Source organism: Balaenoptera borealis (genome assembly GCF_965194805.1).
Source record: "Balaenoptera borealis genome assembly, chromosome: 12".
NCBI lineage: Eukaryota > Metazoa > Chordata > Mammalia > Artiodactyla > Balaenopteridae > Balaenoptera > Balaenoptera borealis.
Genome location: NC_138869.1, coordinates 103,641,312 through 103,658,804, shown reverse-complemented (window position 1 = coordinate 103,658,804; position 17,493 = coordinate 103,641,312). Strand labels below are relative to the sequence as shown.

General features: G+C 38.0%; 1 protein-coding gene across 2 annotated transcripts; it reads right to left on the bottom strand.

Annotated features, from left to right (window-relative positions):
- Positions 1-224: 224 nt before the first annotated feature.
- EEF1E1 (eukaryotic translation elongation factor 1 epsilon 1) lies at positions 225-16,465 on the bottom strand. Of its 2 annotated transcripts, XM_082347783.1 has the most exons (5): positions 16,285-16,404; positions 14,745-14,801; positions 12,271-12,471; positions 6,139-6,234; positions 225-869 (listed from the first exon to the last, which is right to left on the bottom strand). In XM_082347783.1, the coding sequence occupies exons 2-5, from the start codon at positions 14,745-14,747 to the stop codon at positions 729-731; spliced, it is 441 nt and encodes a 146-aa protein (XP_082203909.1). In that variant the 5' UTR covers positions 14,748-14,801; positions 16,285-16,404; the 3' UTR covers positions 225-728. The 2 variants fall into 2 exon arrangements, with proteins under 2 accessions (XP_082203909.1, XP_082203908.1); XM_082347782.1 differs by lacking the exon at positions 14,745-14,801 and having other exon boundaries at positions 16,285-16,465.
- Between the last annotated feature and the right edge of the window lie 1,028 nt (positions 16,466-17,493).

Below are 17,493 nucleotides of genomic sequence, written 5' to 3'. Positions count from 1 at the left end.
TATGTTGGTTTTTAGTTTAGAAAAATCTAGTAGTTACCAAGTCCAAAATTAGTGGGATAGTGGGAATTTCCCATTGCTTTTTAGCTACTGCATATTCCAATGAGCCCAAAGACAACAAAAGAACCATTAATTCGAGGGAATGTATTTTATTCCACTTCCCTCTAGGGCAGTGCAGTAGTTTCACCTCAATGAATACTGACTACAGGAAAGAAACAAACAAAAAATGACTTTTTCAACCACGTTTACTGGCTCACATAAATATTTGAAAACAAATCCATCTGTCTTCCCTTTTTGTCTCCTTGGCACAATTTATCCTAGTTCTTAAAAAACAAACTACTATAAATATTCAGAAGGGGAAAATTAATTTATAAGATGAAAGAGGTCAATAAATAGCCAAATATGTCAACCATCGGAATGACTATTTTTTTTTAAGATTAAGCCACTGATTTGCAACTTTTATTAAAATAAATTTCATCTCTAAAAACAAGATAATTGATACCTTGATCTCAACTCAAGTTTTGACAGCACTTGAAGTTTTACATTAAAAAACTGCAAAATTTCAACTAAAGAACAAATAAAATGTTGGGACACAAGTTTATATTTTAAAAATTCTACCAACTTCAATGAATAAAGAATGGCTGCCTATCAATTCATGTCAGTCCTCTGGTCCAGAATACACTTTCCATTTAAAATATCTTAATCACTCTTCTGTACAGCGCAGATGGCTTCTAGTGGGAATTAGTATATAGTCTGTTCTTGATGAAGACAACACTAGACAGATGTTGCCTGATGCCTGGATAATGCTGAATGTGACAAAACCAGCGAGACACGTTAAGATATTTCTCCTTTTCTTGAACTGTCAGGTCAACCTAAGTAGAGATTAAAAACACACACACAACACAGACATTACATAAGTGCAACTATTAATACCATTTGAGTAGGAGACAGAAATTGGGGAAAAAAACCCCCCACAGTTCTCAAAGCCAACATATTCAGATAGGAGTGAACCATTTCAGCCACTTGGACGAGCCCACCATTTGTTTAATGATTTCATGTTCAGTTCAAAACCAGATGTGCTTAGGGGCGAAATCTGAAGTTTTCAACAAATGAAAAATTTACATTAACACAGGATCTGGAGGACTAAAGTTTGTTTTTTTACTTTATTGTAAAGGAAAATAGAAGAAAGGAAGAGAATAGCTTCTGAGAGACTAAGACATGGTTCTTTCTCCAATATTTTTCGCAAACCTAAAATAAGAAAGGTTTATTGGCATCTAACATACTTAACAAGGGAATACAATGTAAACTCAAATACATATATATATATATATATATATATATTTGTAGATGGCTGGTGTATATGTATGTGTAGACAACTGTTTCTTTCTACTAAACTCTGGGGAAAAATTTTACTGAAGAAGACAATGACTCATTTAATGTTAAGGGATTACTGCTTAATACAAGAAGGAAGGGCTATTTCTGGGGTGTATGTCTCAGATCAACAACAGACCTTCTGAAGTCTGTTTGCAATAAAGCTGCACTCGATCTTTAGAGGATGTAGCAGTTCACAGAATTTACTGTCAAGCTACAAGGATGCCCGGAGATTTGGTTAGGGAAAGATGCAATCAAAACAGTGGGTGCCTATCATTTCACTGGGCTCAGATCCCAAAGTAGGTGACTTGAAGCCTTTTCTTTGAGCCAAATCTTGGATTAGAATCATGAAGAGGTGTCAGGTAAGGAGAAGCCAGTAGGATGGCCACGGACCAGGTAAGATTAGTGTAGTTCCTTCTCCTGTTGTTAATTCATTTGTTTAACATATTGCAAGTCTCCATAAAACTGACAAGGAATGTTCACACACACCAAAAATCTCAGTCACCCTCACGCACTTCAAACCCATTAGCAGTATGCTTGTTGGAAGGCGCTTTTAGCGATGGATGCCCTATGACTGTTCAGAATTTAGCATATACTTGTGCCTACAGGCAAACACTCTGCTAAGTCACCAGGTGAACAACACTGAAGGACAAATCACTCTGGTATCTAATAATTATTACAGAATAGAAAATATTATTAGCAATAAAATTAAAAGGTAGACATATAGCATTTTCTCAATAAATGTTTAATTGAACTTGTATTTTCATTTCACATTTACTATAATGCAGTCTAAACAGAGAAAGTGATAGAAGTCATCCTGCCTTCCTTTTTTCCTTTTTTCCTTTATGACATTAGGATACAATTGTATCAACATCCGATCTGTTAACATCTTTGGTGTCAAATGTCTATCTCTGTTGGACCAGTTTTACTAGCAGGGGGTCTCACTGCTACTGTTATGTAAAATTTAAGTTTCTGGTCTAAATCCTACACAGCAAGCTGCTACAGAAAATTACAAAAAGATTCTCATCTTGTTTAAGGGGGTGGAGGGGTGCATCCAGTCATCAGAAACGTGTGACTGTAACTGTTCACCTATAACGTAGTTAGGCCATGGCAAGCAGATAAAAAATTAACACATTAGTCAAGAAAATTGGTCAAGAATGTCTTTTTTTCAGTGTAAAAGTTACTTTTTATTAAAAGAGAATTCATGGTTTCACATGTAAAGAATTATATTTTTCCTGACTATCTTGTGTGCTGTACACAGAAGGCACTTAAACAACCATTGCGGAATAAACCGAGTATCAGTCCATATTTCAAAAGGCAAAACACATTTTGTAAAAGAGCTAACTTTTTGTTCTTTTTCTAAATCTTTACCATAGGTGAACTTCACCACTGACTTCTAAAGAAAATACAAGATTTTTAATAAGTTCAACTACTAGTAAACATAGCTGCAACTCTAACAGGAAATGGGGGTGAGTTTTCCTTCCTTCCTTCCTCCTTCCTTCCCTCCCTTCATACATAAATACATACATACGTATTTACATACGTAAATAAAATTCAAAACCAACTTCAACACACCTCTTTACTGACAGTTAAAGCAAAAAGTAGCAAGCATTACTCCAACTTGATTTCATGTCAGCTTTTGAAATACGTGATGAATCCAATCTGACTGCTTACAAATGTGACTAATTTAAGAACTCTTTCATTTTAAAAAGTCTCTACTCAGCCGTTTTGTGAGATGTTATTTTTCAGAATGAATTAAAATGCACCGAGAAAGCATTTCCAAACAATAAAGTACTGATGCTTGTTTGGTCTACGTTCAGGTTGTTCACTCAGATTTTGACACAGGGAAAAAAGGGCGGTGTCTATTTACTGTTTACACTTCAGAACAGCGTTTGGTATCACCCGGACTAGCACATGCTGCCACCAGGCCTATCACTGAAGATTATAAGAACAGCAACAAACTACAACACATGGCAAAATTGATATTCTCCAACTTAAAAATTTCACTGTTTCGGTCTCTAGTGTAAGGATTACAACAGACCCACAGCACAAAATAACTGTTATTCCAGGAACTTCTAAAGTTTCTTCTAACATTTCCTAATTTATTCCAATAATTTTAACTAGATGATCTATTTTAGAGAATGTAAACTTGTTCATATTCCCTCAGAACATTTTGCTAGAAATGCAGCACTTTTTCAGAAGGATCAGGTTATGCTTAACCTTCTGGTTTAAACTGTGGAGCTTGCCCCTTGAGTCTGAGAAAATTATGACTGACCTCGCTTTGTTACCGCCACTACTTTTTTGGTAGACATTCTATTTCTGAACGTACTGTAAACAGAGAAACAAACAAAAAGATTTTACCCTCACCAAACTTACATTTTTTTTTAGAACTTTTGGGATGGGATCCCCATCAAATATTTTACTTAAAACTGGTTTTCCATCATTCCTTTCTAATTGACTATTTTTTTCTTCTTCTTTTTTTTACAACAGGAAACACAATGCGGTTGTTCTAGTTACCATTTCCTGCTTCTTACTGGTCAGAATGCCAGTGAGTCTACAGCGATGCTTGGCTCTTCTACCTAATCATTCCTTCTTATTTATATTGGCACTCTACAACTAGTTTGAACTTTAAAGCCAAACAGATAACATTCTTAGTCACTAATTTTCCATGAAGACATGTGAGAAACTCTTTGAGTGACCCATTCCAGATCAGGGTGAAATGTTGGTTTGCTACCTTTCCAACTGGCACCACGCTGCCTCTGGGACATTCTTTACGGCCGGCGTTCTGGGACTGTCTGCAGCTCTTTTTACTTTTCCTTTCTTTCTAAAAGAATGACACCTCCACTGGTGCTCCGAACTTGGAAACAAATGTATCTCATTGATAACAATCTTATAGTCAAGCAGCACATAACTTTACAAAGGATTTTAATAATCTTGAGTAACAGCCTGTTCATAGGGACTGCTATCTACTGAAGAAATCACTTTAAGAAAGCAATGAGTCACTGGGGTGATAATAAACGGCCACAATAACTGGCCGTTTAACAAAGGAAGAACAATGTAATATTCCTCAGAGGGAATTAAGATGGACCAGATCTCAGAGTAACTCAGCCACCGCTAAAATCGGGCTCACACTGAAACAAAATACAGCAGGACCATTTGATGCCTTGAAGGTTCCCTGACTGCTGTTTTGTATACTGCGCTGATTGCGCTGACTTACATATTAAGTATTTAATAACGTGAACAAGTAAATGAAGGAACGTATGAGGGCAAAAATAAATGCACTGCCATGGCAAACAAAGCGCCAGAACTGTCTGATGAACACAAGCAGGAAGCCGATCTGAACCTCCCATCTACTCTGCCTGAACTTAACACCTAGTAATCACTTTTTTTCTCACCTGGGTATATTTACACTTCACTCAACAGGAATGTCATTTAACACCACAGGGCAACGCTGTCACAGCACAGGTTTCATCTGTGAGGCCCGCTCCTTGAGAAGGTGTTTACTTCTCTGATATAATCTGCCTGCACGTGGACCAGGGTGGGAGAGCTGCTTTGGTTATGGACTCATTTTATGAACCCAAAGGGACGGTGAACAGTGATTTACGTATCATTTCACTCAATTTTGTTTTGAAAACAATAAGCATGAGATAATCATAATACTGTAATCACTAAATATAAAAAGGATATACATGTCAAAATAGGGAATATAAATAGGCAGGGATCACTGAATATTGTTAACAGAAGCCTAGTTTTTTTTTAAGTTTTATTTTATTCACTTTTTTTGGCTGAGCTGCGTGGCTTATGGGATCTTAGTTCCCTGACCAGGGATTGAACCCGGGCCAGGGCAGTGAAAGCCTGGAATCCTAACCACTAGGCCACCAGGGAACTCCCTGGAAGTCTAGTTTTCACACGTGGCATTGAATGAAACTCTTCTAACCTGCTTGAAAACCATACGCCCTTGTGGGCACCTAGACTCACAGTGCAACAGCTTGGCAGCCAGTGCTACAAGTGCTGTGCATTAGGACCCTGTCCACTCTGCTGGCAAAGAAATTCCACACAAGCTCCCTCCTTCTCAGGGTATTCCCTTTCCCTATCGCATGACCTGTATAAGCCAGAGAGGGAAGAAGGTAAATATACACGTTGGTTTGCAAGAGTTACACTTCCTTGTCATCTTTTATTTTTTTAATTAGAGGGGAGAAATGCTCATCTTCTTAATGACAGCTTGTGTGTGATTTCTCCTATATAGCTCAGCGGGGAGATAGGACTGAAGGCACGGATTTGGACTGACCAAGAGTTGGGGATTTGAGTTACACAAAGGGGATCTAGGCTGGATGGGGAAGAAAGTGTACAGGTTTGGAAAGAGGGAAGGAATTGAGTTACTTCGGATAATGATGGAACTAGGGAGTAAGATTAAGAGCTAGGGTAAGAGATGGCACAGAAGGTGCGGTACTGAAATCGAGGCGTAGAGCTGGAGCAGAAAGGGGACGGTGGGGTCCAGGTGAGGATGACAAGCGAGTACAAAGGGTGGCAAGAGAAGGAGCCCCAAAGAAAAACAGGAACAAGAACAGGAATCAAGCAGGTCAAGGAACAGGAAGCTCCTATGCGTGATGGGTCCATGGAAGGAATATTTGCATAAGGTACCTTGTATAAAAATAATTCCTTTCACTTTCATGTGATAAGTTGAAAATTCAAATTTGATTTAAATTCAAGACAAAACAAATCATTCTGAACATCACAGACAAAAACACCAATAACTATTCAAATACTCACAATAAAGCGATGAAGTCCATAGTATAAGAGGATATCTGCTAATGTGAAGTTATATCCTGTAAGGTAGACTTTATCTTCAAGGTATGAATTAAGATCCTAGGGAAAAAAAAATAAAAAATATTAATTTAAAAAACAGTAATAATAAAGTTAACTATACATTTGACTTGAAACATTTAGAAGGCTATTAGAAAATACAATACTGACATTTAATTTAATAAATTTAATCTTTGACAATAATAGATTCGAATTCATTCAAAATCATAAATCACATAACAATCAACTCATTTTCTAAAATAAGGTAAATATTATTAGCCTTATTTTAAAGAAATAAGAAAACATTAGAAAATGATATTCACAGTGCCATCTCTGATCATTTCAAAGACTCCAATTTTTTTTTGGGGGGGGTGCATTTTGTAAATCATGCTCATGTTGGATTTATTTTTTCCATTAAAATATAAAAAGCTCCTCAACAATTCCTATTTTTTTAAAAAATTTAATTATTTTATTTATTTATTTTTGGCTGCGTTGGGTCTTCATTGCTTCGTGCGGGCTTTCTCTAGTTGTGGTGCGTGGCCTTCTCATTGCGGTGGCTTCTTTTGTTGCGGAGCACGGGCTCTAGGCGCACTGGCTTCACTAGCTGTGGCACACGGGCTCAATAGTTGTGGCTCATGGGCTCTAGAGCGCGGGATCAGTAGTTGTGGTACACAGGCTTAGTTGCTCTGCGGCATGTGGGATCTTCCCGGACCAGGGCTCGAACCCGTGTCCCCTGCATTGGCAGGCGGATTCTTAACCACTGCGCCACCAGGGAAGCCCAACAATTCCTATGTTTTAAGAGAATTATAATTTATTATAATTATAATAACTATAATATTATTATAATTATTAATTACAACGATTATAATTATAATCAATAATATTAATATCAATTAATTATATATTAATCAATATATCAATATCATTATAATATTGATCGTATTAATTATATATTAATATATAATTAATATTAATTATATTAATGTCATTAATAATTACTATTATAATTATTATTGTTGCGTTTTAATATGCATATATTTTTACCTTTTTAATTGAGGTAAATACATGTAACAAGTAAAATTAATCAAATTTTAATTTACCACCGTAACCATTTTTAGGTGCATAATGCAGTAAGTGTTAAGGGTATTCACACTGTGGTGCAATCAATTTTCAGAATTTTTTCATCTCAGAAAACTAAAGCTCTGTACTTATTAAACTACTCCCCCTTTCCTTCATCCCCCAGGCCCTGGCAATCACCATTCTGCTTTCTGTTTCTATGAATTTGACTATTTTATATGTTGTATATAAGTAGAATCATATACTATTTGTCTTTTTGCGACTGGCTTATTTCACTGAGCATGATATCCTCAAGGTTCATCCATGTTGTAAAATGTGTCAGAATTTCCTTAAGGCTGAATAACATTCCACTGTATGTATAGACCACATTTTATTCATCCATTCATCTGTCAGCAGACACTTGGGTTGATTCCACCTAACTGCTACTGTGAATAACACTGGCATGAACATGGGTGTACAAATATCTCTTTGAGACCTAGTGTGAATTCTTTTGGTATATTTCCGTAAGTGGAATTATTGGATCATACAGTAAATATGATAATTTTAACTCTTGATGAATCGCCATACTGTTTTTCATAGCAGCTGCACCATTTTACATTCCCACCAACAGTGTACAAGTTTTCCAATTTCTGCACATCCTCACCAATACTTGCTATTTTGGTTTTTATTTTTGGTAGTAGTCAACCTAATGGATATGAGGTGGTATCTCATTGTGGTTTTGATTTACATTTCCCTAATGATTAGTGATGTTGAGCATCTTTTCATATGCTTATTAGCTTCCTATATCTTCTCTGGAGAAATGTCTACCTGAGTCCTTTGTTCATTTTTAACTGGGTTCTTAGTTTTTTGTTGTTGTTGAGTTGTAGTTCTTCATATATACTGGATATTACCAGATATATGATTTGCAAATATTTTTCTCCCATTCCATGGGTTGCCTTTTCACTCTGTTGATTGTGTCTATTGACGCAAAGAAGCCTCACATTTTGATGAAGGCCAATTTATCTATTTTTACTTTTGATGCCTGGGTTTTTGGTGTTATACACAAGAAATCGGTGCCAAATCAAATGACATGAAGCCTCCCCCCTAGGTTTTCTTCTAAGAGTTCTACAGTGTTTGGTCTTATGTTTAGGACTTTGATCCATTTTGAGTTAATTTTTAAATATTGTGTAAGGTAAGAGTCCAGTTTCATTCTTTTGCAGTTGGATATCTAGTTTTTCTAACACCTTAAAGACTCCAATTTTAAACACCATTTAAAGCTACAGAAAGTTCTGTCATTTGTTCCTCAGACAATGACCATCAATTTTTAAAAGGTTAAGCACTGAGCTCCCTAAACAGCTGAGAGGCACTTTTGAAGGAAAAAAAATTTTAAGTACATGTTAAAAAATTAAATAAAAAATTTAAAGGATCCTAATCTAAATCAGAAGTACTGTCTGATAGACCAGCATAAATAAAATCAATTAGTTTCCTGAGAAAAGAAAAAATCTAGACAAAAGAAAATATATTATATACATATTTTTGGTTTGAAATTAACATGTAGTTTAACAGCACAGGAATTTACATTAAATTACATTCACATGAAAGGAGACAAAAGATTCATCTCACCTTCAGAGAAAGATTTACAAATATCAGATATTCTCGCAGGCTCCTCTAAAGACTAGTTATAAAACACTGCCCCAGAGGTCAATAGCATTCATTCTAGAAAAATTTCTTAAGCTGTAGAGAGAGAAGTCTGTTTTGATTCTCAAATCATATGCCAAATGCTTGGCACATAGTGGTTCAGTAATCAGTAAATGTTTGCTGAATTGAATCTGATCTCTTTGAGTTTGCCCATGCCTTCACTTAAAGACAGTAATTTTCAAAACGGTATATGAATATGGGACTGTTAGGGGTGGTACAGATGATGACATAAAGGAACATGGACATAAACAGGGAAGCAAATGCATAAGAATCAAAATAAAATTGGGTAGAGAGGGTAAAATACACTGGTATATTACAGGCTACCACTTAAATTCTATAGTAATCTGCTTAATGGAGATGGTTTTTCTTCAAATGTCTTCAAATGAAACAAGTTTGATAAAGCATAAGAATAAAATAAATATATCTACAATTAATGTTAAGAAGCATTTTTAAAAAGGTCTGAAACAATAATTCAACACTGCTTTGTATAGTATATATATTCTTAAAATAGAATCCGTATCTATATTTTAGCTATAAAGACTCTTTTAAGGTTATACTCTTTAGTTATAAAGACTTTGAAATGGAGTTTCAAAAACTATGACTAGGTAATATCTTTCTGATTAGTGATATAAATCAAAATTTTCAGAAATTAAATTCTGATTTTTCAGAAATTCAGAAATTTTTCAGAAATTGAATTCTGAAATTCAAAACAATTTCACACATTCAAAATATTCAGGGAACAGAACTAATGTCTGATGTTCATTACATTTTTTTTTAAACAAGTCTTTCTGATGCCATTGCCAAACTTTAAAAAATATTTCCCTCTATAGAGTTCCACCTGATTTTTCTTTTTCCTCTTAACTACCTATTATTAAACCTTCTAATAATATTGAAAAAGCAGTATAATAAACAACTATATATCCTCCATCTAGATCCAAATGTTAGTGTGTCATAATGCCTGCTTTCTGAAATTACACATTACCTTAATTATGAGCCACTGTGGTTTTAACTCTGAAATGGAACTTTAGCAAGTAAATGAAATCCTTTCACAATATCCTTAGTAGCAACATTTTAAAAAATAAGTAATAAAAACAGAAATAGCCCAGTATAAAAACAGGCAAAGAATACGTATAAGCAAATTTTTAAAAATAATGAAGATGCTCATAAGCATTATGAAAAAAATGCCACGGCATTAACAATGTCAAGGAAAAAAGCGCAAAGTAAACAAAGAGATCACTTTTTGGTTTGTTCTGGTTATGAAATTGGGGTGGTAAAGGAGGAAAAGGGGTAACATCCAGGGCAGCAAGGGTTTTGTGGAAGAAGCCACTGTCAATACACTTTTCTGGAAGGCAGAGGAGCAACATAGCCTTAAAGACATATACAGCTTTGGCCCAACCATTTCCCTTGTAGGGATTTGCCTAAGGAAACCAATGGGAATGTGTGAAAATATTCAGCAACAATCCAACACTACATGAGGACAGACTAAATCTTGGCACAGCTATATGACGGAGTATAACAGGTTATCAGAGACCGTATAAGCGAGTATTTACGGACTTGAAAAGATGCTCCCAACGTACTGTCAGTGAACAAAAAAAACCAAGTTACAGTGTCCAAGAGCGGCCGGTTTTTAAAATACACCACATATGTATGAGAAAAGAAAAAGCACGTGAAGAACACAAAAGCGAGTCAATAATTCAATATCTGAGGACCAAATATAAGTGTTATTAACAGTTCTCGCTTGATGGTGGGACTACAAATGTTTGAAATTTCTCTTATTTGCTTACTTATATTTTTTAAAGTTCTACAACGGATACTGCCTTTTAAATAAAAACGCTATCACGAAATAGCAAAAAGCAAAGTAAAACAGTAAACAACCCTTTCTCATCTGGCCCCAAATCACACATACATCTGTCTCCCCCACTGGTCTGAGTTCTGTAAGGGCAGGGGCTGTGCCTAGTGGGTCACTGTATCATCAGCCCCTAGGACCGTATCCTACTCATCACTGTAGGGACAGATGAGCAAACAGTGGCAGAGCAAGGGCGACAACCCAAATCATCCAGTGCCTCGTACATTTCAAAGATGGTCATATCGCCAGCTGGATTCTCCCAGTTGAGACTTCAGATAATAATACTGACGTATCCCAGACACAATGTTTTATACTTCTGTGCTCCTAATACCAAACCTCTGAATACAACTTTTGAACTTATACACCCAATTTCAATGAAATATTTCAGAATTAAATACTTCACTACTAATGCTTTCTTTTGGAAAACTGTAAGAGAGAGTTATATTTACTTTTTATTTGCCTGAAAGCTCCCATTCACCTAGAGGGAAGACATGCTTGCTTCCCTTTGGGAACGCTGCCACTCGTGGGTATTAAAAAAGAGTTGTTGATCAGGACAGACCTATAAAGGAAAGAGACCTGAAATTTATTTTCTACCAGTTCTATTGATGGTATCTGTCAGGAATACAGTTTAAACCATTTCTCCCAGAATGATAAATGAAAAACTTTCAGTACCATAAGATCTTCTTGTACAACTTATATTACCAATTTATATTATAATTGGAATAAAATTAGGAAACAGAAGGGATTCTTACAATGACATGTGATTGTCTGGGTGATCTCTAAGGTTCCTTCAAATTTTAAGCTTAAAAAAAAAAAACAAAAAAAAACCCAAAACAACACTTTATTTTTATATAATTAACAAAAATAATTTTATTTATAAAGATTTTTTATTCTTAGTGATTCTGGAGCCATATTTGGTTTATATTTTATATCAATAGATTCTTTAATTCTAACTTGACCTCTTTAGAAAGAAAATACAAATCCCAAAACAATCAGTCTCAAAGGCGGGAAATGTGGGCTTTCTCAGATCAAGTGGACAGTTTTTTACAAACTACAACCCCCAAAACTTTGATTTCCCCCTTGGCTTTAAGAAGGTACTTTACTGCTTAGGGAATCAGGACTGCTGAGTGGGGGAAATGAATATCAAGCCATCACATTAAAAAAATCATACAAAGCTATTATTATTGACTATGATTAGTGCTGCAAAGGAAAAGCACAGGGTGCTGTGTTAGGAAAGAAAAGCATTTAGAACAAGGAAGTGCATCTGTTTGAGAGACAGTAACCAAGGACGAGCTGAGGAAGGGGTATCTGAGCTGAGGTCTGAGCTGAGGGGCTGGCAGAGTCTGTTCCAGGCAGAGGTAATAACAGCTACAAACTAACATGAGGCAGAAGGAAACAAGTAAAGAAAGCCAACAACTTCAGTTACTGAATCTCAGGGAAGAGACATCCCTGTTATTAAGAGTTCACACATTTCAGCCTATAAAGAGACGTGGCGATACCTTCAGAACAGTTCGGATGTCGTCTTTATTGGAGTGTCCATCTACTTGAGTTACCCTGTATTCTAACCACTGTTGAACCACTGCTTTTTCCTCCGCGGTGCTCCCCAGCAAATATTCCTTGTTGGCCTGCTGGACTAAGTGAGCTGCTATGGTAGTCAATCCCGTTAGACTTGGACCATTGTTCGTCTGAAGAACTGGAATCTTAAAAAGAAAAAAAGTTCTTCAGATAAATTTTAAAAACAAATACCATCACGACTGTAAGTTCTAAGTAATCGCTAAATCCCAAACTGTTTTTTCAATTACCCTTAAGATATTAAATTACCTACAAATGAGTCAGGAAAATAAGAGTTACATAATTTACATTTGATAATAGATGCCTGATGCTATGAAACTGGTAATAACATTGCGAAAATTAGTAATGATGCTTCTGTATAATTTATAACTACATATGTACAAAAAGAGAAAATGGAAATCCTAATAATACCACATTAATTTTGATCAAGATTACCCATATCTTATTTAGCAAGGTGAATGAACATGCTTAAATAAACCCAACTTCTGTAACAACAAAAGTAAGAAACAGTTATAGTGAACACTGAATTCGTGTTGATACAGCTAGAACCACCAAATGAGTTCTATCCTGGTTTAAGTGATATGTGATCTAATATGAATAGTTATCTCATTAACTAGGTGTGGACTAGTGATGATGATTTCCTTGCCATGGATTGCATATTCATCAATTCTGGAGTCATTTAGAGTGAGGTCACTGATTATAAAAGTCTCATATAAAGTATGGGTTTCAGGTAATCACCTGAAAAACAATCCTACTTTTTAAGTTTCCCCTACTGTTAACAGCAATCCGAAGGCTCAGATTATAAGAAATTGCTAATTAATTTAAATGTTCTTGATGCGCAACTAAGCGAAGCATTTTGAGAAATTTAAAAGAAAATGGAAAGTATCACCAATGGGGAGACTGACCAATTATAAACAACAAGTATACAATCTAAATGGCCTCAGGAAACCAAAAGAGAATATCTCCCCTGGAAGACGGCTACTCTTTTCAGCCATCTGTTCAGTTCAAATAGTATACTGAACTCGGATAGCGATTTTCACTGTTCAGGGCCCTTTCACACTTACATCTAGGTCAATGTGACCATGTGAAGTATACGGGGAGGTTAACATTTTATGGATACAGATTCAAAGGTTACCTCCTAAACGTTAAAGGAAGCAACCAGAGGTAGTCTCAGCTTTCCACTTCCTCACCGGCTACTTTCCATTCATTACTTAGCTCCTTGAACTCTGACTGTTGCCTTCACCCTCAAATGAAACCATTACTTCTAAGATCACCAATAACCTCCTTTAAAAAAACGCATTAAATGAAAACAATAGCAACTCACTGGGGATGCTGCCAATGTTCCATTCCTTGACTGTGTTTGTGTGCATTTTATGGCAGGTAACTCACTGAGATTCGAGTGCTTTTAGGAAGGGGAAGGGGAAGGGAGGGAGGGAGGAAAGGAAGGAAGGAAGGAAAGGAGGGAGGGAGGGAGGGGGAAGGAGGAAGGGAGGAAGGTGTGAGGGAGGGAGAAAGGTGGGAGGGAGGGAGGGAGGAAAGAAAGGAAGGAAGGAAGGAAGGGAGGGAGGGAGGGAGGAAGGAAGGAAAGAGGGAGGGAGGGAGGGAAGGAGGGAGGAAGGAAGGGGGAGAGAGAGAGAGGGTGGGGGGAGGAGGGGAGGGAGGGAAGGAGGGAGGAAAGAAAGACAGGAAGGAAGGGAGGGAGGGAAGGAGGGAGGAAGGAAGGGGGAGAGAGAGAGAGGGTGGGGGGAGGAGGGGAGGGAGGGAAGGAGGGAGGAAAGAAAGACAGGAAGGAAGGGAGGGAGGGAGGGAGGGAGAAAAAAAGAGAGGGAGAGGGAGAAACGGAGAAAAGAGAGAAAGAAAGAGGAAAGAAAAGGACTCACAACTGCTGACTGTGGGGGTAAAATGACAATTCTAGAAAATTATTTGGAAAAATAAATTATCCACAATCCCATCACAGGAACTCAAAAAATTCCCGGTTACTTTCTCATCTAATCATTATATCTTCTAAGACAGGTAAGTAATTTCCTCCTCAGTTTACAGATAAAGAACCAAGGTCACCAGGTTTGTAACGGCAGAGTCAGGGTTTCAATAAAGTACATTTGGCTGGAAAGTTCATTCTCTTTCCTTTACGCAGCCTAAGTAGACAAACCTCATGCAGCTGCAATCACGGGACACATACCACTTCACATTCATCTTAAGGTTCCATGGTCTTCAAAGTGATCACTTTCAATGGCTACATAAATATATTCCAATGTGCTGCTGTACGTAATTTAATAACCATTCTCCTAGAGCTGGATTCCTGGATTGTTTTCAAATTTTTATCATCGATAATATTGCAGCGAATGCCTTATTGCTGGCTATTGCTGTCAGTTGTCTTCCCCCCAAAATGAATAAATCTTACCATATATCCTCATCCCTTTCCCCAAACACATCAACGAAAACCTTCAATAGCTGTCCTCTGCTTAAAAAAAAAAAAAAAAAGAAAGCAAAAGAAAAAGAAAGGTTTAATTAAAATAAAATAAGAAACCGCACTGTGAACTCCACAGCCCTCACAACTGGGCCTCGAGCTACAACTCTGGGTTTACTTTGCATTGCATCCATCGTATTGCTCGCCTTGTTACCCCCAATTACCCAATCTTTCGTAATTTACTGGTCTTAACACACTTTAAACACCAGCTTTTCATGTAGTTTACAAACTCATTTTTAGAGTCAGAATTAACTTTCTCTTCCACACTCCTCAACAACGCTTTCCTCCATTTAGCAGCTCTTCTGTTCTGATTAACATGAACTGTCGACGACTGTTTCTCATACTGGATCATAAGCTCCCTGAAGGCAAGACTCATGTTTGGCAACGTTCCCTAAAAAACAGAAACCAAACCAGGGAGTAGGGGCAGAAGGGGAGGAATCGGCACGAGTACAGAGGCAAAAGCACAAGCTGGCCACTCGGCTCCAATGCCTACTCTGCACTAATCAGTGGGCTGCTCTCAGGCAAGTCATGTTATCCTTTCCAGACTTCGATCTAACTTACGTGTAAAAACTACAATACGACTGCTCTGGAGACAAGATTTTAACATGGACCAAATGAAGAACAGAAAAAGTCACAACAAAAACCAAGTATCATCTAGAAAAAAATCTCACAGGGGCAAAAAAAACGTATATAATCCAAAGTTGTCTTCCTACATTTTCCTCTGATACATTGATTCCTCCACCGCAACCACCCACCTAATAAAACACAAACGTCCTTCAAAGCCCTCAGAAATCTGAGTCCTTACGCCCCACCAGGCAATCTCCAACCGCGGAACTTCCCCCCTCGATCTCTGCACGCTGCACATTGAACTTGACCTCACAAGGCCTCAGAAAAACCGAATCTCCCAGATTGCGCCCTGACCCACTACGTGATCTCTCATACGTCTACGCTGCAATGCAGCACTTTTCAGTACTGTAACTAACACAGCTGCAACGTTTGTCCACCCAGCTAAAAATCAAGCTTCCTGAGGGGAGGGGCATGTCCGCCTCGACCACCTCCGTATCCCCCGGCCTAGCACGGTGTACTCGGCACCCCGTTTGCTCTCCGCAGTCGCTGCGTAATTCTGAATGAAAGGTACTGTTACAGCAAATGCTGTCACCGAACGCACACGCGGGGCCTCCAGCTCGGTCTACTCGAGGGCTCTCTGAGGACCGCCTTGCTTTCCCAGAATGGGATGATGATGACAATTTCGCAAGAGGAAAAGTTCAGGCCAAGCCCGAGAGGAGCAGGTGCCCCCTTCCTCCCTCCGGGAGCCGGGGCCGCAGGAGGAGACCCGGCGGCGCAGACACGTTGTGGGGAGGAGAGGCGCGGTACCCTCGATCCGCCGCCTCCGCCCGCCGGCCCGGTCCCACCCCGGCTCAGCAGGCCGCGCTCCCGTCCACCTCTCCCCCTCCGCGCTGCCTCAGCTTCTCACCTGGCGCTCGCCCTGAGCGCTGTACTTGTTCCCTTTACTCAGCCCCAGACACTTCTCCAGCAGCGTCAACTCAGCGGCGGCCGCCATCTTCCGGCCGAGCTCTCGGTAGGGGAGGGACTGGGTCAGCAAGGGTCTCCTGCATTGGCTGAGAGGGACGTCCTACTCTCACAAACGTCACCGGCTACTGGCTGAACGGAGGGGGGCGCGGAAGGTGCGCCTGTGCGCAGAGGCGGGGCTAAGTGAGGGGCGGGGCCGAAGGCGGGTCGGAGTGGTGGGGTGGTGTGACAGGTGGAGAAGGAGCTAGCAAACCTCAGCGCTCCAGCTCAGGGGTAGCAGTAGAATTCTGAATTTAAAGATTATCAAAGAACACTGGGTATGTTAGATAGTGTCAAGTAATTTGTATAGCCCATTTAGCCGTTACTAGTTTTAATGATCTTTATTTGCAATACCAAAAGATATAATAGCGATATAATTTATGTATATATATTTATGTTTTATGTATATTTATGTTTAATTTATGTGTGATAGTGATACAATTTATGTAGCTTTTGGTATATAAATAAACAATGCACAAAACGCTTTCTCCCTAAGATATTCTAACATCTTTAAAGTAGAAAATGGGTAGTATATGTTGAACTTAGAATATTTCCAAAAGATTTATGAAAAATAATTTCCACATTGAAGAATGAAAAAACAACGTGTGTATTAGTCTGAGAGAAATGGGAAGGAAACACAAGGTAGTTCACCACTAAGTCAGAGATATAGTTTAGTGGGGAATGCGGTCACTGTGTGACACCTTCCCTACCCTAAAATGCTTAAAGAGTTGATTATGGCAGCAGACATAAATGTAAAGAAAAGAAAATTTGACCAAATCGACATAAACAAAAGACAAAGGATATTCCAGTATAAGTGGATTATTGTGCATTAATTATCTGTTTATTTTCCTTATACAGAGAGTTGAATAACTATTTCACTCCTTCCAAAAAGGCCAGTCCTCTGAGAGAATTCACTCATCTATTTTCAGTGTTTAGGTACACGTTTTGCTTGCAATAAAATATTTAAAAACATCTGTACAGTTATCTAATTCCAATGGGCATTATATTTAAGATAAGCCTTGACCTAAATCACCTAACCTGAGATTTGATTTGAATTCCAGTATAAAGTATCAGAAAGGACATGCACCCAGTGGTAAAAGTGATAACTCTGGGA

Coding starts and splice junctions, on each gene's coding strand:
- EEF1E1 (XM_082347782.1), bottom strand. CDS start 16,371: ATGGCGGCCGCCGCTGAGTTGACGCTGCTGGAGAAGTGTCTGGGGCTG. Junction 12,472..16,284: donor GCGCTCAGGGCGAGCGCCAG/GTGAGAAGCTGA, acceptor TTTCTTTTTAAG/ATTCCAGTTCTTCAGACGAA. Junction 6,235..12,270: donor ACATCCGAACTGTTCTGAAG/GTATCGCCACGT, acceptor TTTTTTCCCTAG/GATCTTAATTCATACCTTGA.